Genomic DNA, 22,622 nt, shown 5'->3' with positions numbered 1-22,622 from the left:
TAAAAGACTCTTAGGGAATTCTCTGGAAGTCCAGTGGTTGAGACTCTACACTTCCATGGCCAAGGGTCCAGGTTCAAGCTCAGGGAACAGAGATCCCACAAGCTGCGTGGTATGGCCACACACATTCACAAAGCATCCAATGAAAACCTTCCCTGGATCATTCCCAATCCTACTTCTGCACACCACGCAGAGCCCTCATGCCTTACCAATGATCTCGGTGGTGATGGAGGCCAGTGTGAAGAGCGGGGCCACTTTCTTCTCGTAGATCCGCTTGCCCTGTCCTCTCCCTCCGAGCGGGTTGATGAACACCAGCAAGTGCTTCGGTCGAGATGCTACGGAACAACGACAGCACCTAAGTCACAGTGAGGGACGCGCTCAGACTCGTTCAGAGGCCCAGCCGGACAAGCAGAGGACCAAGCGCCAGAGGTCTGAGATGGGGGGAAGGTGGACCCATTGGTTAGACGGCAAGTGGTAGACACCAGTCCCGTCCGGCAGAATTAGACGGTGAAATGCAGAGACCAAGTCCCACCACCCAGATGCGAAGCCAAAGACGTGCTTTTCCCAAGCCAGGAAGCCACTCTGAAGCTGCTACGTGGGGAATGCTGCCTTCAAATACATTAAAATCCAGTTTCTAGATCTAGACGCCAAATTAATTTTAAATGATAGAAAAGCAAGCTAAACACACGCTCTTTCTTTTCTGTGGCTGAAGATTGTACTCAGTTGTTGAGACTGTATATTAAGACTATACCCAAAACAGATTAGCAAAATATCACATATATGATGATAAACAGTAAGTTTCTACTGCATGGCACAGGGGAACTATATTCAGTATCCTGTTATAAACCATAATGGAAAAGAATCTGAAGAAAAACGTGTACACACACACACACACACATAACTGAGTCACTGTGCTCACAGCAGAAATTAACACAACTCTGTAAATCAATTATTCTCCAATTAAAAAATACATATACCCAAACAACATGGGTGTTCCAGGCACAAAACGAGCTACTGTTTTGTAAATGGGACAGACAGACCCTCCTCACAGCGACAATTCACAGCTCAGACGCCCGGTGGACACAGGCGTTCACGGGCACCGGTGCAGTCCTCCTCGCCTCGAGCACAGGGCTCACCAGCCCAGTTCCCAGGAAAAGAAACCCAGGCCCACGGCGCCAAGGGGCCTGCCCCGGCCTCACGCTCGTAAGCGAAGGTGCTGGTGCCCGGGGGCCAGGCTCCGGGCACCCCCCGTGCAGTCCTCTAACCAGAAAAGTGTTCAGAAGTCACAGCGTCTCACTACGTCCGCTTTTGCGCTGAGCACAAAGCAGGCACGTACTCAGCGTCTCCAGCAGCTCCCGCAGGGTCTGCAGCCACAGGTGGTACAGCTGCTCCTCCGGGCACCAGAACGTCACCTGCGCCCACCTCCAGCGGTGCCGCCGGGCCCTCCGCACTCGGTGCACTGCATGGAGAACACACGCGTGAGCCCCGCGCCACGCCCAGCTCCCCTGACCGCCCCTTACTCGGTGCACTGCACGGAGAACACACGCGTGAGCCCCGCGCCACGCCAGCTCCCCTGATGCACCCCTTACTCGGTGCACTGCACGGAGAACACACGCGTGAGCCCCGCGCCATGCCAGCTCCCCTGATGCACCCCTTACTCGGTGCACTGCACGGAGAACACACGCGTGAGCCCTGCGCCACGCCAGCTCCCCTGATGCGCCCCTTACTCGGTGCACTGCACGGAGAACACATGTGTGAGCCCCGCACCACGCCAGCTCCCCTGACCGCCCCTTACTCGGTGCACTGCACGGAGAACACACGCGTGAGCCCCGCGCCACACCCAGCTCCCCTGACCGCCCCTTTCCTCTGATAGTTGATCCCTTCCAGTGTGTATGAGGGAAGAGAGTCTACCCCTCAGTTCTTTTAACCCATGTAAAAAAAGAATAATAATAAAGAAATGTAAAAGATGAACAAACATTAAAAGCAGAGCTTGGATATGCATAACTGACTCACTTTGCTCTACAGCAGAGATTCACACACTGCCGTAAACCAACTATACCTCAGTAAAAAAGAAAACAAACACAAAAACAGAGCTTGGAAAACTGATACAAGGACCTTTCTATAAACCAAGGACACAGTGAGTCCGTTAAGCGAATGACAAAGGAGTTCTCTTTCATGTGACCTGCCTGGAGCTACGAGGGGCTTTAGGGCAGATTACCTGTGAAAGCGTAGGGCTTTTCCATTTTCTGCCATTTTCCGCTGCTGTACTGCTTCCCGTTAACGTCCGTTTCCTCAACGGTGATGATCTCGGAAATAGGCACCGTGCAGGCATCTGCAAAGACACCACGCCCTCGCTCAGCGGGTCACAGGACTCACCTGAGCGGCAGCAGAGCGACTCCACGCACTGGGACATCCCAGAGGCAGGCGACAAGCCCCGTGTCATCGTGAGCCTCAGCGCTACAGAAGGCTGGGACCCAGTCCATGCCCTCTGAAGACAGGGTGTTTCGTCCACAGGGACCGAAGTGGGCTGGGGCTTCCCAGGCCAGCTCCCGTGCTGAACCCGGGGAAGGGTGTTCACGCCCCAGCACCTGCGGTTCAGTCTGCTCAGAAATGAAGAGGGAAGGAGGCCCAGGACAGACCAGGACCCCGCCGTGTGCGGGTGGGTCAGGCCCCACCAAGGTGGGGGGCAGGGGGCTCGGGGTCCCACCACCCACTCGGGCGCAGGAGGAGGAAGTGGGCGCCCGGGTGGGCGCGGGGAGGACAGCACGGAACACCCTCGACTGGAGACCCAGTCGTCACCACGGGCCTCAGGTAAGGCCGGACACAAACAGCTGTGGGAAGCGCGAGGCGACAGCCTGTGACCGAACGCGGGGCCAGAAAGACCTCGCCAAGGACAGGACCTGGGAGCAGGGAGGCTGCAGGTCACGCCCCCAGTGTGAACAGGCTACGACCCCCAAGCCCGCCGGCGAAGCGGGTGGAAACCCCGTCCACCTTCACACAGAGGTGCGCGGCGACTCGAGGCCCCGGGTGGGCTCAGAGGCCTGCGAGCGCCGACGGGCTCCGTTTCTGCGACAGCTAAATGACCCGACGGCGCTGACACCTGGAATGACCTTGCTTCACCTCTGGCCTGGCGGCCTAAGGAAATCAAGTTACAAGAGCCAGCTTAGATGCCTCGAAGTTCCGAGAGTGGGGTTTCCCCAAGGTTAGAGGTGCTGGGCTGGGGAGGGAAAGGGACACTCTCGCAGAAGAGCTGGAAGCTGGCTGGGCAGACCCGACCCAGTAGAGCCTCCACCCAGGGCCTCTCTCCCGGGCTCTGACTCTCCGAAGCTGTGACCCCTCTCGTATCCCCTGCTCCCAAGGGGTATCTGACCCCGGCCTGCCAGCAGTCAGACCAGAGGAGGCTGCGAGGGGGCCGCCCAGGAGAGAAGGGGGTGCAGGGACATTCGGGGGTGGAGCCTCGCAGAGGGCCTGAGACTGAGGCGCTTTCACTGGGGTGGGGTGGGGGCTCTAACACCCCAACAGGGAAAAATTCCAGTGACTCTTGGCTTCTGCTACACTCAGCTTACCCACAGCTTCATCTGCTGCTTGGCTGAGAAGAAAAACAAAGCCAGGTCAGCAGGATACAAGCTTTCACACGCGCACTGCTTGTCCACGTAACAGACGTGGTGACAAACACAATTATTTTCTCTAAAAAGGGACAGAGATCATGGGATCTGACAAAACACCACTCTCTACATCTTGCCTGATCGAGGAAGGGCAAGACCCAGGGTCCAGATGGAGGCCGTCCTAGGCGAGCCTGAGCCGGGGCGGTTGTTGTTATTGTTAAGGCGCTAGGTCACGTCCGACTCTTTGTGACCCCAAGGACTGGAGCCCACCGGGTGCATCTGTCCATGGGATTTCCCAGGCAGGAATACTGCAGAGGGTTGCCATGTCCTTCTCCAGGGGATCTTCCTGACCGAGGGATCAAACTCACATCTCCTGCTTGGCAGGCGGATTCTTTACCACTGAGCCACCCGGGAGGCCTGGTGGGGAGGGTGGGGGGTTGTCAATCAAAAGCAGGGCTTGGTGAGTGACGGGCTTGGAACAGAGGCCGGTCCCACCCGGCTCCCTCGGCCCCTCCGTCTGCTGGGCTGAGAGTTCAGCCTGAACCTCCTGATGACATGTGGGGTTGGCAGGTGAAACCGGCAGGGGCTGTGGAAACGGCTGGGTCGGGGCGAGGAGGGCGGGGCCCGGCACAGATGGCAGGCTCCTTTCCGCCTCCCCCGCCCACTGACCCCCGGCCACGGGCCTCGGTGCCTGCTCTGTGTCGCCTCGCGTGTGCGGTCACACCCTCGTCTTCAAAACCCTCCCCTCCAGTGAGGGGGTGTCGAGAGTCTGGGAGAGGCCCCAAGTCACGCGTGGCTGGCGGGATGACCCGCTCAAAACCTGTCACTTAAGTCTCCAGTGCTGCCGGCTGTGCGTGGCTCCGAGAATCAGTCACAGGCACGGTGCAGGGAAAATGACACGGTGGTCCCCAGGTCGCCCTGCCTGTGCTGGCACGGAGGGGCCTTGGGGCTCAGCAGTGCACGTCGGGTGAACACACACGTGGGCATGGCCGGTTCACGTCTGTGGACGGACACGGGAGGCGCACCTGGCAGAGAGCTGATGGTGGGAACTGGGCCACTTTCATTTCCTGCACTAATTAGCATTTCTCTCCTTTGGCTTGCATTCTGCATAATCCTGCGTTGCACACGAGATTAGATAAAAAGCCCAAAGTCTTCCGTGAAAGGGTGAGTGATGCAAGGCGGTGCAGTTGCTTTCAGACCAAATCGACGCCGGCACCGGACTCGCTGGACAGATGAAAGGCCCGTGCCTGCCCTGGCCACCGCATCTCCCCCGAGCAGCGTCCCCCACCAGACCGGGGCAGGCATCCACGCCCAGACGGCGCTCCCCGAGCTGCTCCTGCCACGGCTGGAGGCGCCCTCGTGGTCCCTGGGCCGGCTGCAACGCATCGCAGGATCAGGGGCCGAGGCTCGTGGGCGTCTCCTCTCCCTTTATAAAGTCACAACCCAACGTCCCCTTTCAAGCAAGCTTCGGAACAGAAGGTTCTGGAAGAGATGCTCGACTCCCTGGGCGCCTCCCTGGCCCAGGGCTCCCCCGCCCCCACCCCAGCACCTCTTTGTGATGGGGCCATCCGCCACTGGAGGGTTTCAGCAGACCCCTGGGCTCCGGCCACTAAAGCAGCACCCCCTGCCCGCCACCCCGGTTCTGCCAGAGGCCGGCCAGCGTCTCCCGCTGCCTCCAGAGCTGGTGGGCTCGGTGACCCTTCTCCAAACAGGAAGCAGAGAGCAAACTGAGGCTCCACGCCCAACACCTGCTCTGATCAAACAAGGATTTTTTCAACTCTGGATAATCGCCCCCTGCCCCCCCACCACACACACCTACAACAGAAGTAAGATTTTCAAGCCAAGTCAAGCAGCCTTGCTGGGACGGCAGTCTTATTGGCAGCCTGTATAAAACCTCTGCTCTACTAAATTACTAAAGCAAAGTGACTTTCTCAGGGTGATTTTTAAAATTTCTTGAGATGAAAAAAAGGAGTCTGCCTGGGGCAACGGCCACCCTGAGGACAAATGGTGCAGTGGGCACCCTGTGACTGGATCGGGCAGACGGAGGCCATCCCCTACCACGAGCCACTCCTCTGTCCTCTCGGGGACCAAGCCCGGGGAGGAAGACTGGAGCTCCCTCCACCTCCTCTCATGCTCGGATAAGACCACTCAAAAGGCAGAAGACCCCCGAGGCTTCCCAACACAGGCAGGAGCCCCCTGCTCAGCTCTAGGCTCTGGGTGCTCGGATTCAGTGACCTGCCAGGCTGGCAAGAGATGCAGGAGACGTGAGTTTGATCCCTGGGTTGGGAAGACCCCCTGGAGGAGGAAATGGCAACCCGCTCCAGTATTCTTCCCTGGGAAATTCCATGGACAGAGGAGCCTGGTGGGCTACACAGTCCACGGGGTCGCAAAGAGCTGGACACGGCAGAAGTGACTCAGCATGCGTGCAGGGTGGCAGCGCCCACACTGGGTCACAGCCCTGCCGCTGTGAGATCCCCAAGGTTCGAGGGGACAGAGGCCTCACCAGCCTCGTCCCGCTGGGTGTGCATTGAGCCAAGGTCGGCCCCAGAGAGAGGCTTTCCTCCCGAGGCAGCTGCGCACAGGGACAGCAAGAAGAGCAAGCCCGAGGCACGCCTCCCTGAAGGCCAGGGGCTGGGGTCCCCGTGGGACGGAGCCACAAGGCCTCTGGGGCGCAGGGAGAGTGGGGGAAGGTCCATCACCATACACGGGCAACCCGGCCCCGGCCTCCACTCAAAACAGAGGCGCTCAGCTCCCCCCGCGGCTAGAGTGTTTGGCCCTGTGATGTCAAAAGGTCACTGAGTGTACAGGCACTATGGAAGACGATATGGAGGTTCCTTAAAAAACTGGAATAAAAGCACCATATGACCCAGCAATCCCACTCCTAGGCGTATACCCCGAGGAAGCCAAAATCGAAAGAGATGCATGTATCCCATCGTTCATTGCAGCACTGTTGACGGTAGCTAGAACATGGAAGCAACCTAGATGCCCATCGACGGATGAATAGATAAACAAGCCGTGGTACATATACACAATGGAATATTACTCGGCCATAAAAAGGAACACATTTGAGTCAGTTCTGATGAGGTGGATTAACCTAGAACCTATTATACAGAGTGAAGTAAGTCAGAAAGAGAAAGATAAATATAGTATTCTAACGCACATATACGGAATCTAGAAAAATGGTACTGAAGAATTTATTTACAGGGCAACAATGGAGAAACAGAGATAAATAGACTTATGGAGATGGGGAGAGGGGAGGAGAGGGTGGGATGTGTGGAGAGAGTAACATGGAAACTTACATTACCATATGTCAAATAGACAGCCAACGGGAATTTGCTGTATGGCTCAGGAAACTCAAACAGGGGCTCTGTATCAACCTAGAGGGGTGGGAAGGGGAGGCAGATGGGAAGGAGCTTCGAAAGGGAGGGGATATATGTATACTTATGGCTGATTCATGTTGAAGTTTGACAGAAAACAGCAAAAGTCTGTAAAGCAATTATCCTTCAATTAAAAAAAAAAAAAAAAGGGCACTGAGCGGACACTCATGTGGGCCCAGCTGAAGGGTCAGGGGTCCTGTCCAGTCTCAACCGAGGCGCCGAGACCAGACACGGCTGACTCCATGCTCCCGGAAGACGACTCCAGCGCTCACCGCATTGTTTACGCTCCGAGCTGCTTGGAGGACGTGCACGTCGTAAAACAACCTTAGCTGCTGGGGGCCGGTGCAGCGGACCGGACTCAACCCGCCGTGCCCCCGCCTGACGCCCCGCCTGTCTGCCGGCACGGCGTCCCTCCCGCGGCCCCCAGGCCCCGTGGGCGCTCCCTCCCGGCTCTGTGCGTGTCCGTGTGTGCGTACATCTGTGTGATGTGTATCCGTGTGCGTGTGCGGCTGAGCAGTCACGCAGCGATGACACCCTCTGCCTCGGCTCGCTCCAGGCCGAGCAGGCCCCCCCGGGTCCTGCAGGTCACACGGGGGCTTCAGCTGCCCCCCACAGCTCTGACTGGCCCCTTTGAACTCTTTCCCAGGTCCCCCACCTGGGCTCGCCGCACACCCCTGCGTGCCAGCTGTGGCGGAGCCGTCCACAGGACCACCACGAAAACCAACCCACAGCAAGAGGGCTTGGACACAACCTCCATGAAAATATTCTCCTGTCATCTCAAACTGACGGCTTCCCGAGAAATCGTTGCTACAGCTCTGAACTCATGAGTCACCAAAGAGTTTAAAGCCACAGGCAGCAAGGTCCCTGGGCTTCCCTGGTGGCTCAGAGAGTAAAGAATCTGCTTGCAATGCAGGAGAGCTGGGTTCGATCCTGGGGTCGGTAAGAGCCCCTGGAGAAGGGAATGGCAGCCCACTCCAGCATTCTTGCCTGGAGAGTCACATGGACAGAGGAGCCTGGCGGGCTACAGTCCACGGGGTCAAAAAGAGTCCGACACGGCTGAGCGACTAACACACTGGCAAGGTCCCCACTGGACAGGTATTTTACCAGCGCACTCGGGGGAGACACTGGCCCAACGCCACAGGAAGCCCCTGCACCAGTACTGGGGAAGGATGCTCACGCTCTGAGGGGCCGCCCACAGGGCTCTGAGGACTCGCGTTCTGCACAGCCTGAAGGGTCTGGAACATCTAAGACAGAAAGTCTCATGGGGCGAGCAAACAGAACCTGCTCTGTGCCACCTCCCAGGCGCCCAGCGGGCAGTGCCGGGCGCGCTCAGACATGCCGTCACCTGGCCCTCCTGTGTGGGCACGGGGTTCTGCGGCTGCACACCTTGGGGGCACTGAAAACAGCCACTGTGCGTGTTCTTTGTCCTCATCCCAGTGCGGCTTCACTTCTCCTGGTCTTAAGACTCAATCTGGAATCCAACAGAAGCAAACTGTTTACCTACTCTCTACAGACATTACAGATTATGAGAAACAGCTCTTTAGGCAACTCGGTCATAGAACAAAGAACTAAAGAGCTCCTGTTTATTAAGGACAAGACCATCTTTCCATGGAACAGCATGCTACCTCCGTGATGAAAGTATTCAGAAAGAACCACGAGTGTCCCAAGAGGAGACGTGAGTGATGCGGTCACGAGTCATCACCCGCTGGAGGGCGCGAGCCCCGCAGGCAGAACCACCGCCCGCTCACTAGACGTGCTTCTTCCTGTCGCCCTCCCGCCCTGGGGTGTTAAGCTGCACGTGGTACATGCTGAAGTTTGGGGTTTGTGTGATTAAAGTGCAGTTTAGGATCGCAGTTTTTAACTTTAAAATAGAGATCTTAACTGGTATCAACTTTTGCAATGTTGTAAAAACTAAGCAAATTCAAAATAAAAGAAGACAAAGAAGAGACAACTTTTTCATAAAATTGGAAAAAAACCTCTCAAGTTTGAACACGTCTTTGATTTTTGTTTAATTTTATATTATTAAACCTCTTGAAAACCTAACGTCCAGCTACGACCCTCAGTTTGGTCATTTTTGTTCATTGACGATGAATTCTACAACTTATCTAACACATTACAAATCCCAAGAGAAGTAAAGGATGAATTTACAAGGCTTTACTGGAATGCATGATCACAAAGACCTCGCTTGGACGTTCTGTAAGTGTGCTCTGGCCACACACTCACAGGGGCCACTGCAGTCCCTCAGCCAGGCCACTAGTCCCCACCCTTGCCACCTGCCCCCAAAGCACACCAGATACCCACATATCACACCTGGACACACACACACACACACACACACACCAAATACACACACACCCAGATGGACACACACCACACGCACACCGAGGCGGGGCGCCCCCTCACCCACAGCCGTGCCCCCCGCCTGCAGGATGCGGGACAGGCACCCAGGTGTGGACATGAACACCCACAAAGCCACTCAGAAACGGGTGAAGAAAAAGACCTTTAAAAAAATAACAACAATAATCAAGCAGCCACGTACAGCAAGGGGTTGGAATATCTTTAATGTTGAAGGACGTAGCTTTCATTTACAAGAATATCCTTACCAACAGCGTGTCAGGGTAGGTAATTTTACTAGGGTTTGCACCTTGCATGAAATCACGCGTGTGCGCTAAGTCGCTTCAGTCGTGTCCGACTTTGCGACCCCATGGACTGCAGCCCGCCAGGCTCCTCATCCATGGGATTTCCCAGGCAAGAACACTGGGAAGGGGATCTTCCCGACTCAGGGATCGAACCCAGGTCACCTGCGTTGGCAGGCTGATTCTTTACCACTGGGCCCCCTGGGAAGCCTGCATAAAGTCATACTGAAGTGATTTCCGTTTCTCCATGGAATGCGGCTCGAGTGACCGACACCTGCCGACTCAGTGACTCAGACCAGCCCCCGGTTCTCTCACTTTCAGGCCCTTCAGCCAAACTTGAAGGTGCCTCTCTCTGTGCCTGTCACTCCAGCATTAATTTTTCTTCTAATAACAAAGCAATCTTTGAGAGCCATTAGCACAAGCCATTAGCAAATATTATAATTGTTAACAACTCAAAACAGTGTTCTCCTGTAACACAGTCCTTTCCAGAAATGGACTGAAATTTTGTAACCAAACCTGGGCTGGAAGCCTCAAGCCTTCTGCTGACAAGAGACGCGGTTCTCTGGCCTCCCCTCCCCGTCCCCAGGGAGTGTGACCTCGCCTGGTGTGACAGGCGGCCACCCTCCCACGTGGGTGGGGACTGAGGGGCCGCGCGTTCCAGAGGGACCACGGGCGAGGCTGGGCGAGAGGCTGCCCAGGCGGCACCCAGGGCGGCTGCGACGGCCAGGAGCCATGGTCACTGCGGGTCTCGGCTCTGTCCTGCCCTTCCCAGAGCTGGCCGTGACCCAAGGACACTGCGTGGGCTTCCGAGCTGCGACTCGGAGCAGAAACGTCCCTGCCGTCTATGGGTCTGCTTCTCTTACAAGGTCCCGGAAGCCAGGTGCACGGCCACCCACCCAACAGAGCACACCCACCCGGATGGCGGTGGGCGGGGCCAGGGTCCCCCCAGCCCAGAGTCGGGCTCCAGGTGGCCCAGCCGCCCCCAAGGCTTTTCTGCATCAGCACCCACGAAAGGACAGGACTGGGCCTTTCAGGAAACTCTGCTGCTGCACCTGCTCGGGATGGGCTTTTCTGTGGGTCCCCAGGCTGTGGGTTCGGGGAACAGGTTGCAACGACCATTGCCCTGCAGACCTTACAACTGCGGAGCTGCGTTTGCACACACAGGACGCAGCCAGTCCCCAACTCCCACCTGTGCAACCCTGTGCTCCTTCCAGCACAGCCTACCCCAGGTAAGCGTCCCCAACCTAGTGATCGGGGACTGAGAACTCCGGGGGCCTGAGTGGCACCCCATGGCCACTTGGGGCGCAATGCCTGACTCCTGCACCATGATCCCTGCTCTCCCCACCCCCCCGTCAGGAGAGGCAGTGGGGGCCGCTGAGAGGAACCCCAGAACCAGCATCCTCGCAGGGGGAGCACCCCAGGATCTCAGGGTCCAGGCTCTAGTAGAGCCCCCACCTGGCCCCGACTGCCACCTTGGAAATGGAGCAAGTCAAGGACAGCTCCCACTGGCTGCGGCCAGGATCGCCTGCGTGAGGCGGCAAACAGCACGGCAGGCTTGAGAGCAGCTTGAGAGGGCCGGCGTCCGCAGGACTAGCCCAAGACTCCAGGGCCACCCGCGGCTGCCCTCTCCCCGCTGATTGTGACCAAGAGGTCTGGGCCAGACGGGAGGCAGACAGTTAACTGAGGAGCCCAAAGCAGACAGCAGCAGGCCGGCTGGCCGGAGTGGCACCCCCACAGAAGGAGTGGGGTCCCCACAGAAAACGGGGTCCCAGCAGAAGGAGCTGGGTCCCTGCAGAAGGAGCAGCCCTCGCAGGCCCTTCCCTTTGTCTCCATCCCCACCTCTGGGGCTTCCCTGATAGCTCAGTTGGTAAAGAATCCACCAGAAATGCAGGAGACCCTGGTTCGATCCCTGGGTTGGGAAGAACCCCTGGAGAAGGGAAAGGCTACCCACTCCAGTATCCTGGCCTGGAGAATTCCATGGGCTGTATAGTCCGTGAGTTTGCAACTGAGCGACTTTCACTTACACCTCTGCTCCAAGGGCAGCCTGGGTCTTGAACTGCACGCTGGATGCCTGTGTGCTAAGTTGCTTCAGCGTGTCTGGCTCTTTTTGACCCCATGGACTGTAGCCCGCTGGGCTCCTCTGTCCATAGCATTCTCCAGGCAAGAACACTGGAGTGGGTTGCCATTTCCTTCTCCAGGGTGTCTTCCCCACCCAGGGATCGAACCTGAGTCTCTTACATCTCCTGCACCTGCAGGCGGGGTCTTTACCACGAGCACCACTGGAGCAGCCCAAGCCTGCTGGACGCAGAGAAAGAAAGCCCGCTCCTGTGTCCAGGGAACCGGAGCACAACCGGCAGGGCTGGGAGGGCGTCCTGGCTCTGCCGGTAGACGGACACGTGCCGGGCTCCCTCTCGGCCTTCATGAGCAGAACACACAGGATGCGCAGAGGGGCCTTGGGAGCTGAATGGCCAAGTCCATCAGCTCCTGGTGCCAGCCTCACCCAAGTGACCAACACCAGGGAGGCCCCCAGAAGCGTGCAAAGGCCTTAAGAGCTGGACTGATGTGGAAGCCCCCTCCCACGGCCTTGCCATCTGTGTACAACCAGGCTGAGCACCTGCCTAAGAAAAGAAAATCCTCCAGAGGACTCACAACATAATATTAAAAATACCCAGCCTCCAAAATTAACCAGCACACCAAGAACCAGGCAACCCTGCAAGGCCCAGGGGGGAAAGCCAGTCAGCAGACGCCCCACCCGGGACACCCCAGGTGTCTGAGGCGTCAGACACAAACTTCAGCATGGCTGATAGAACCAGGCTCAGTGAGGTGCTGCTCTGAACGTTCCTAAAGTGAACAGAAGGACAGAAGTTCCCAGGACAAAAAGAGACGACTAGAAGGAACCAAACGGGAAATTCAGAGCTGAAAGGACAGCATGTGAAATGAAACAGCCACTAGCTGGGCTCAGCAGTGGAGCTGCTGTGACAGAGGAAAGTCAGTGAAGCCCCACAACTCAGCAGGAAGAACCTGCTCTGAATAACAGAGAGGAAAAAATATTTTAAAGATGGCACAGGGACCTTCTGCTCTGAGATGAAGGGCGAGACTGCTCCTCCCTGGAGTCCCACGTGCCAGTAATGCCGGGAGACTCTGGAAGGCGGGCCGAAGGAGGGAGCTGACCGGGGGCCTCGGGGCCAGGGAGAGACGGCAGAGAGTTCCCTGGGTTTCTTCCTGCCCCACGTTATCTCAGGTTTGAAGACTTCAGCAACTGGAAATGCCAACGGGTACACGCAGAAAACTCCAACCAAGGTCGCTCTCTCCGGCCAAAGGACCAGGGGCAGGAGAGCCCAGTAAGATGAGAAACTTCTGGACAAGAACTGCCCTCCTCCAGCAACACACAGAAACCTGCCCTCCCCCGCCCCCACCACCTGCAAAGGCTGCCTGGAGTCTAGACATCTGCCCTCGGGCGGAGGCAGGTGCCTGACGCTCCCCAGCAGGGTGGCGTGAGGGAAGCCAGCACTTTCATCCCAGCGGGTGGCGAGCCTCACGCCACAGGGGTCAGTGGAGATGAGGAGGGAGTGGACGTCCACCGTCTCCCAGCACGAGTGGGGCGCCCCTTACCTTCCTTGCTGGGCTGGTGTCCGGGGACCAAGGGGGGAGTCAGAACTTGCACCAACCTCCAGCCACCCTCCACGGCACGCAGTCACAGGGCATCCCCACCCTTCCAGCCAGGAGGTCTCAGTGGAGGCCGAGTGGGGGGTTCACCCAGCAGCAATGGGGGGCACCCCCTTGGCTGCTGATGAGGCCCAGGGGAACCTGGACTTCTTCCCCGATCTGGCGGTAGCTAGTCCTTCCTACTCCCTGACGGCGCAGTGTCAGAGAAAGCCAGGTATAAGAGGAAACTTAAATAAGATCCAAATTTTCATAACGTAAAAAAGACAGAAATGTCCAAAAAAAAAAAAATCAATCACCATGTCAAGAACTGGGAAGATCTCAAAATGAGAGGGAAAAAAAGACAATTGCTCGATGCCAAAACTGAGATGACAAAGATGTTGGGGTTATCCGACGAGGATTTTACAGCCACCATGGTGAAAATGCTTCATGAACAACTACACACTTAAAACAAATGAAGACATATAAAGACTCAGGGAAGAAGAAAGTCTCAGCAAAGAAACAGATGATTACAAAGAAGAACCACACGAAAACTTTAGAACTGAAAAAATACAATAGCCAAAACAGAAAACAAATGGGTGAACTCAACAGCAGGATGGAGACAGAGGAAAATCAGTGAGCTGGAAGATGCAACAAGAGAAATTACGCAAATTGAGCAACAGAGAAAAATAATTTAAAAAAAGCAACAGCACTGAAAAGAGCCTCAGGGACCTGTGGAGTCACAGCAGAGGATCCAACATGTGTCGCTGGAGCCCAGAAGTAGAGGAGGAGAGGGGATGAAAAAGTGTCCAAAAATAACAGCTGAAAACTTCCCAAAAGTTTTGACAAAAGATATAACCTCAAATGTCACTACTTCAAAGAAATCCAAGACACATCAGAGTCTGGATTCCAAAAATCAAGCACAAAGAAAAGAATGTTAAAATTAAGTCAAAGAGAAACAACACTTGACCTACAGGGGAAAGAATTTTGAATGATAGTGGATTTATCCTCAGAAATCACGGAAGGCAGAGCAAGCAGCACAATGGTTTTCCAGTGCTGAAAAGAAAAGAATCTTATACCCAGCAAAAATATCCTTCGGGGATTAAAGAGAAATCAAGACATTCTCAGATGAAGAAAAACTAACAGTCTTACTGCCAGCAGACCTGTCCTAAAAGAACAGATACAGGAAATAGAAATGATAAAAGAGGACTCCCTGGAAAGAAAAAAAGAAAACAGAAGAAAGAATACAGTAAGTAAAGATACGTGCAACCACAGCAGTATTTCCTTCTCTGCCTGACTTTCCTTAATTATGTTTGAGGGTTGAAGATAAAGCTGTAACACTAATGTGGTTCCAAATGCATGTGGAAGAGATGAGACAATTTTACTATGAAACGGGGGAGCAAAGTGATGCAGAGAGAGGGGAGGTTTCTGCACTTCCTCGAATTGGTAAAATGATGACTCCACTAGACTGGGATGAGGCTCACGCACAGACCAAGGCCGAGGGCCACACACAGAGCTGCACTCGAAAGCTGTATGGACACTACCACCCCACACAGCTGGTTTAAACACAGGTGAAGACATACAGACAAGTCAGTATGGAATCCTAAAAACAGATGTTTAAGCAATCCACAGGAAGGCAGGAAAAAGCAGATAATGAAAACAAAAAATTAAATGGCAGATTTAACCCCTAATGCATTTACATTAAGAAGACACAGGTTGGCCTAGATGATTAAAAAACACGAGTCAACCCTACAGAGTCTAAAGAAACTCACTTCAAATCTAAGGGTGTAAGCAGGTTGAAAGTAAATGGGCAGAAGAGACACGTGGAGCAGGCGTGGCCACGTCACCCCGTAAAGTGGACTCTAGAACAGACAGAACAGTCAGAGACAGAGATGGGCACTACACAATCAAGAGTCGACCAGAATGAAGGCTTAGCGATCCTGAACGTGCATGCGCCAAACAACGCAGCAGGAAAACGCGCAGTGATGAACAATGGTTTACAGCAGGGTCGGCAAACTGCAGGCCAAATCCAGCATGCTGCCCCCTTCTATAAACAAAGGTTTCTTGGCACGAAGCCACGTGCATTCACTCACACGCTGCCTACAGCAGCTTTTGCACTAAAGCAGCAGAACTGAGAAGCTGGGACCCACAAAGCCTAAAGTATTTGCAATCTGGCTTTTTCTTTTTTTAATTATTTACCCACTGATCTGATCTCTGGCTGTATTGGGTCCTTGCTGCAGTAGGGGCTTTCCTCCAGCTGCGGGGGGCGGGTCCCTCAAGGCGGAGGCCTCTCCTGCTGCGGAGCACGGGCTTCGGATGCCGCAGAGGGTGAGCTCAGCAGTTGCGGCTCCCGCGCCCCGGAGCACAGGCTCAGCGGCGGTGGTGCACATGCGCAGTTGCTCTGTGGCCTGTGCGATCTTCCCGGACCAGGGATTGAACCTGAGTCTCCGGCACTGGCAGCCGGATTCTTTATCACTGAGCCACGTGGGAAGCCCTGCCATCTGACTTCTTAAGGAAACATCTGCTGACCTACTTTGGAGTAACAAATAAAAGTTAGCTTTGGAATTATCTCAGCGTAATTACACTATTTATGACCACACTCGCCTACTCTGAAGCCACGCAATCTGACCATAGCTGAGGCAGGGCCTAGAGAGGGAGGGCAGGCAGGGCAGCTGTTTTTCTGACAGCTGCTTTTCAAAACCACAAAAGCCTATATGTCTCTTCCGATAGTGAGTCATATGCAAATCTGGAAAGATTTTTTTCTTAAATAGGTAAACAAGATAGCCATTTATTTCCTATTCAAATATACTGAGATTCCTATCTAACTCTGCAGGTTGCTGGCTTCACATAATCTGATATCATCTGCAGCACTTTTGACCTCATCACCGGGCATACGTAAGACGTATCAGGAGATACAGAAATGCAGGGTATAAGATTTGTGGAGTGAACGGTTTAGGGGATTCTGTAGAATTTCTAGGTTCTACCCAAACTGTTTAGTTTCCCAGCCACTCCCAGTGGTTTTAAACTCACTCCTCTACAGAAAAGTAAAGACGCTTGGACAGCAGGCAGCCACTCCCCTACGCTCTCCACCCGTGGCCCAGTCGCCCCTCCACGGTCGGGGTCCAGTCCCCAGCTGGCCGCCACTCACCATGCAGCCAGGGACGGGCCAAACCCTGCCTCCCACAGACAGCCACTCACACGGTGCTCGGTGCACACCTGCTGTGTGCACAGACACGCGAGGACCTCCAGGAGGACAGGGAGGAGGAGCAAGGAAGGGAGCCCTTCCCGTGCTGCATTCTGCCTCGAGAGAGCGCGCAGGGGAGATAAGACAGACAGTCCTAAAAAAGAAAACAGAGAAAACCCGTAACACAAAACAGAAAGAAACAGCTAGCGGAGAGGGACAAACAGCTGTACAAACACAAAAACCCGAAGAAAGATGAGGGAAGGGCAAGGTGCCAGCAGAGCTGGGCCGAGCAGAGGTAAGATCTGAACACGGGGGTGGGGGGAGGGTCCGGGGGGAGAGGGGGGCTGTCTTGTGGGGCCTCAGGAGTCAAGGAGGTCAGAGCTGAGGAGCCCTGAAAGTGAGGCAGGCACAGGCAGCTTGTAAGCTAGTCGGCAAGCTGCCCAGCACGTGAAAGAATCTTCTAGAAGGGCAAGCATCCTAGGAGTAGGGGGTGGGGGGCAGAGTGCCTAGCCGTAGGCTTTGGGGCTGTATTAGATGGGCTTCATGGTGCTTTCCAAACTTCCATCCAACAACTTCGGGGTCACCCATCAGAAGGTGCTCGAGGGAGGGGACACAGTGAGCGAGGATGGACAAGGCAAGCCCGGAGGCAGGGCTGCAGGAGGCACTCAACCGGCCTGTGGCCTAAAGAGAACCACACAGGAGCGGAAAGCGCAGAGCCCCGATACCAGCCGGGGCACACAGACCCGGGAGCCGGCTGGCTGTCTCCTGTGGGCTGTGCCAGAAACTTGGAACCAGAGCTCAGGAGAAACTGGGACGGAAGGTGACTCAGTAGGAGAACCCACAGGGCGCTGCGATCAGGAGAGCGAGATAAGATCCCCAAAGTGAAGCCACCTCATGTGTTCAGTCGCTCAGTCACGTCCAACTCTTTGAGACCCCACGGCTGCTCTGTCCATGGGGACTCTCCAGGCAACATTACTGGGGTGGTTTGCCATGCCCTTCTCCAGGGGATCATCCCGACCCAGGGGTCTTCTTCATTGCAGGCAGATTCTGTACCATCTGAGCCACCGGGGAAGCCCGAAGCCACCTTACCCTGGACCCACCCACATGGTCACAGAACAGCACGTGAAAGGCAGAGAGCAGCTAGGTTCTCTAGAAACGTCTGCTGTGCAGAAGTCTAGACCAATCGAGAGGATAAATAAATTGGGTCAGGGACAGAAAACAAAAAAAACTGTCATCAGTACTTAACAAACACACAGAAAATATATCTCCTAAAGTATAAAACACTGTTTCTTAAATACTAGTCTTTTTTCCTTAGGATAGATGTTCAAACATGGCAAATTCACCAAATTACATCCTTAAAACGCATGAGTTTCATTGTATGCAAATTACGCCTAGATAAAGCTGATGTGAAAACAAATCCTGTTTTACGAGAGTAAACAGTAATAGGCACATTCACACAGAGACCAACAGCAAATATTCCCTCTCGAAGGTTACGGCTGCGATTCTCTCCCTGTGTGCTTGTCTGTGCTTTCTGGGTCTTATTAAACCAACATGAATTACTTTCATAAGCAGAAAAACAAAAATTAGTTTTAAGTATCCGTGGCTTGCCTATGTGTTTCCATGGGTGCTGTGCAGTGGTGTTGGGCTGTAAATACAACAGTAACCTGTACAAGGAGCTTCCCAGCGACCCGGGGCATCCTCGGTGGGAGAGGGGAAAACTTCTGGAGGAGGCTGGGCATGGGCCACCCCCACCCTAGGGTGTCCCCACATACACACACAAGTCCCAGCCCCAGCTCTAAAGGAACACTTCCAGAGTCTCTCTGAGCGTGTTTTACTGTGGCCCCGGGATACAACTCGGATACAGCTTCAGCCTGTTTCAGCTTCAGCTAGCCCAAGCCACTGTGAGAAGGCTGGTCCGCGTTTCCTGTTTTCAGTCTGCCTCACTTCCGACCGGGCTGGTGCCAGGCAGCCTCACAGCTTCCTGAAGAGAGCGGCCGCGCGGGGTCCAGAAGGCACCGCCTCCCGGTTCTTGGTCCTGCCTTTGCTCTGAGCCCCCCACTGAGGAGGAAGCCTGGACCCGGATTAAAAGCCGGCTCCCTTGTGTACGTTATATACCATCCATCGAAACCCACTCACAAGTTCCACGTTCCCCCTTCTGCGAAAAGGAGCGACGCTGGAGAAGCTGTGCAGGTCAGACAGAGCGGCCGAGCCCGGTGTCCTCGGTGGCCCGGCCCTGGGCCCGCCTCGGTACGTCTTCTAAGGTGGTCTCAATTCACTCAGCCTGCTTCTCACAGCCTCCGCCTCTCTTCCCTGCCCCGCCAGCCGCCGTCCACCCCGCACACAGGCACGCCTGGGACCGTGGCGGGCCGGCACTGCCACTCTGAAATGTCCCCTGGACGGGCTGCCGTCTACCCTCAGGCGTGGGGTCATCTCTCTTGGGCCTGGCTCCTCTAGGGGTGCGCCTATGAGGAGCTCCCTGAGCTGCAACAGCTGACCCAGGGCCTCCTCAGGGTGGTGGATGGCACGGGGTTGGGGGGAGGGCTCCTATAGCGCCAGCCTTTCTGGGGGGGGTACCCATCTCTTGCACACCACCAAGGAAAGCTCCAGATGAACCCATACAAGAGGGCCTTCAGAGTGTGCTAGAAGGAAGCAACTACCGTTTCAGGAAAGAGGCGGGCCACTGTGCAAGTGAGGAGCTCGGAAAAGCAAGCTGACCCAAAGTGCACAAAGCCCAGAATCTGGGGGCCGGAAACCATAATGACAGCTGGCCAAGGATGCCAACGCTGAAAGCCGGCAACGCGAGTCCCCCACCCATACACCCCAGACGGGTGGGGCCCATTTGGTGTCCACGTGGCTGCTGTGGCCTAAACGAGGCCACGGCACCCAGGCACAGTGGCTGAAATTGGACCCACCACGCTTCACACGCCGGTTCAGCCACTAGCTGGGCCGGTTCCTCACACTCCTGAGGCTCGGCCTCTTCATCCGTAAAATCCAGGAGAAGCTGCCCGGCAGGAATGCGCCGTGTGTGAATGTGACACAGGACAGACCACGTGGCTTCACCAAGAGCCCGTGAAATGGGAGTGCTCCATCCCGAAGCAGAGATTCGCAGGGAAGTTCAAACGCCCTCAGGGCCAGGCCAGGGGAGACCGGGACCTGGGGCCCTGCTGCGTGCTGCCAGGAGGCTAAGGCTGACCTTCTAGGATGACACTTCTTCCCCAGGGGACAACAAAAAGCTGGCGGAAGGGTGAAGTCTCAGATCGCTGGCCACAGAGTAGCTCTCTGCAGACCATGCTTGTGGTGAGCCCCAGGCTGCAAACCAGGAGTCCGAGACCACCCTGACCTTGGCCCCAGCAAACTGGCCGGCTCTGCCCACCCCTCCCCCATCAGCAGAGCCATGCAACCTCAGGGACGAGAAAGCCCCCACAGATACAGTGCAGCACCCCGACTGCCCCCAAGGCACTGAAAAGGCATCCCAAACTCAGCATGTCCACTAGAGAACCCCAACCTCCCCTGCACCCCACCAATTAACAACTAAACCCCCGCTCATCCTGCAATTCCAGTAAGCCCAAACCTGGACCCCCGTTCCGCTGGCCCTCCCCATCTAAGCAGACAGACCCAGCCCTGCTCAGCGCCCCTCTGCCGGACAAGGCCAGCAGCCTCCTGCCTGTGGTTCCCTGGCCCGCCTCTGTCTGCTCCCTGCCAGGCCCACGGGGTGCCTTTCACCAGGTGAAGATGGATAAAGCCCTCTGGGGTCCGCACCTCAGCCCCTGCCACCCAAAGAGCCCGGCCCCCTTCCCCACCTCCCGCGGCTCCCCCACCCTGTGTGGGTCTCCCAGCCAGCCTCTGGCCGTGGCCCCTGTGGTCCTGCTGCCTGGACCGTCTCGCCAGGAGGTGCACAGGCCTCTGCAGGGCTCTGGTCCAGTGCCGCCCTGCAGGTGAGGAGTCCCGGGACCCCCGCCCCCACCCCCTTCTCGCACGTCCACACCCACGTGTCCTCCAGGCACGCCCCAGACCCTCTGACGCTCCATTGCGGCAGGGACTCTCTCAGGAGTGCTGAACCCGGGCGAGCACGCTGCCCTGCCCGCCACGACGGGCCCTCCATAACAACTTGCTGAAGACGAGTCAATGAGATGGAAACACCCACACTCTCCAGCCACTGGAAACACACCCAGGCTGGCCAGGCCCCGCTGCCTCTGCCAGGGAGGCCTCCTGGCTCTCACTGTCCCACCAGGTAACCGTCCTCCTGCCCAGGGTCAACTGACACCTCCTCCATAAGCCGCTGCCCGTCCTCCTGCCTCTGGGCAGCTCGGCAGGGGACCCGCTGGCCCCTTCTCCTTGGGAGCAGACAGGACCCCTTTTTAGTTAAACCAGGGCTTCCCCGAGTCAGAGGGCCTCTGCAGGTCGTGTGTCCAGCCTGTTGCAGCAAAATGAACAGCCCCCTCCCCCCAGGGAGCACATCCCAGATTGAAGGTCACCAGCCCTTGCTTCACTGCGGGGACAGGAACTCCGGTCTCCACTCCGGATCGGGTTAAACTGACACCGGGCGCGGGGCGCCGGCACCCCCTCGGGTCCCTCCGTCACAATCGATCGGAATGGTGCCCTTCAGACGCTGGCAGGCGGGGTCCCAGAGAGACGGTCCGTGCGGTCCGTCCGGGGGACACCTCCTGGGCCGCAGACCTCCCCGGGCCTTCACGACCCCGCGCCCCTCGCCCTCGGGGGTCGCGTCCCCGCCGCCCCCCTCCCTCACCCCGGCTCTCCCCAGCGCCGGCTGGCTCTTTGTCACGGGTCCCGGCCCTTCCCTGCCCGCCGGCCTCCCCGGGGCCCCTTCCCCGCTACCCCGGCCGAGCCGGCGGGCCGGCGGCGACACTCACCCGCGCCTGGGTCCCCGGCTCCGGGCCCGGGGCTCCGCCACCAGCGCAGCAGCGCCCGCGCGGGGTCCAGGCTCACGGCGCAGCGCTGCTGCTTCACCCAGAGCACCGAGCGCAGCGGCTCCGCCGCCCCCATCGCGCCCGGCGCCCGGGGCGCCGCCTGCTCGGCCGGGCTGGGGGCGCGCGCGGCGCCGAGGGGCGCGGGACCGTTAGCGGCCCCCTGGAGCCCGCCCGGGCGCGGCGGCGGCGGCGGCGGCGCGGGGCGGGCGGGGCGGGCGGGCGGCGCTGCGTCACCCCGTACGCGGAGCGGCCGCGGACACCGAGGAGGGGCCGCGGGCAGCGCGCGGAAGACGGCGAGGGCGGCCGGCCGGAGCGGAGCGGAGGGCCGGGCTGGGGGCCGGACGCGGAGGGATGGGGGGCAGCCGAGGGAGGCGGGGCGCACCCCGGGGACCAGGAGGGCTCCGGGATCCGGCGGGGGGCGGGGAGGAGGAGGGAGGCGGACGGGGGCGCGGGGTTCCGAGCAGAGGAGCCGAGGAGGGGCCTGCGCGGAGGAGGAGGAAGGCGAAGGGGGCGGCGGGGTGCGGGTAAAGAGGGGCGGAGAACAGGGGAGGGGCCGGGCGATCAAGGACGCGGCTGGGCTGGGGTCGAGGCGCCAGGGCGCCGGCTGAGCTCTGGGGTTTAGCTCTGGCTGGGGAGGAGGAGGCTTCCTCTGGCCGCCGACCGTAGGGTCCCCAGGCCAGAGTGACTCGGGGGCGGGGAGCTCAGTAGCGCCTCCCTGGCCGGTCGTGGGGACAGGCGGGGTCCTCCAGGGGCGCAGAAAATGCTACCCGGGCGGTCCTGTGGGTGCGGTGGGAGGGGCCTGGTTTTGGGGTGGGCGTGGACTAACCCGCCCCTCCTCACGCGGCCACCCTGGGCAGCCTGCTGGCCGCGGGCATTGGGCCGCATCTTGGATCCTCGTCGTCTCCTCTTGGAAATATAAACCTGAAGACCTAGCAGGCACCCTCGGGAGGTGTGGACCCTGTTGGCCCCAGCCTGGCAGTGGACACCACCTCCTCTGCTTCTGGGGTCATCTTCATGACCACCGGGTGACCCCCGCATTCCTAAGGGGGGCAGTTTCAGGCACTGAGGGCTGAGCAGTAAGGGATGGGGCCAGCGTGTGAACCAGGCAGTCTGAGTCAAAGGGTCCTGCCGGGCCTGCACACCCAGACTGGGGACAGATGGCCACTGAGGAGGCCTGTCCTGGTCACAGGTGGCAGAGGCGGGGCTCAAAGGCCCGCCAGGGTCCAGCCACCCCTTACTGCCCATGGGGGTAT

The 22,622-nt window shown here is 57.5% G+C and overlaps 1 protein-coding gene across 1 annotated transcript in view; it reads right to left on the bottom strand.

Annotated features, from left to right (window-relative positions):
- CERK (ceramide kinase) overlaps positions 1-22,254 on the bottom strand; it is a 36,932-nt gene extending 14,678 nt beyond the window's left edge. Inside the window, exons 1-5 of the mRNA XM_070370148.1 lie at positions 22,210-22,254; positions 21,313-22,132; positions 2,216-2,329; positions 1,334-1,456; positions 207-332 (exon numbers count right to left, since the gene is read on the bottom strand). Coding sequence (XP_070226249.1) covers positions 207-332; positions 1,334-1,456; positions 2,216-2,329; positions 21,313-22,132; positions 22,210-22,254 — 1,228 coding nt within the window. The remainder of the gene's footprint in view (positions 1-206; positions 333-1,333; positions 1,457-2,215; positions 2,330-21,312; positions 22,133-22,209) is intronic.
- Between the last annotated feature and the right edge of the window lie 368 nt (positions 22,255-22,622).

The sequence above is a fragment of the Bos mutus genome, chromosome 5 (genome assembly GCF_027580195.1).
Source record: "Bos mutus isolate GX-2022 chromosome 5, NWIPB_WYAK_1.1, whole genome shotgun sequence".
Lineage (NCBI taxonomy): Eukaryota > Metazoa > Chordata > Mammalia > Artiodactyla > Bovidae > Bos > Bos mutus.
Note: the sequence above shows the minus strand (reverse complement) of the source record. Positions and strands in the feature narration are given on the sequence as shown.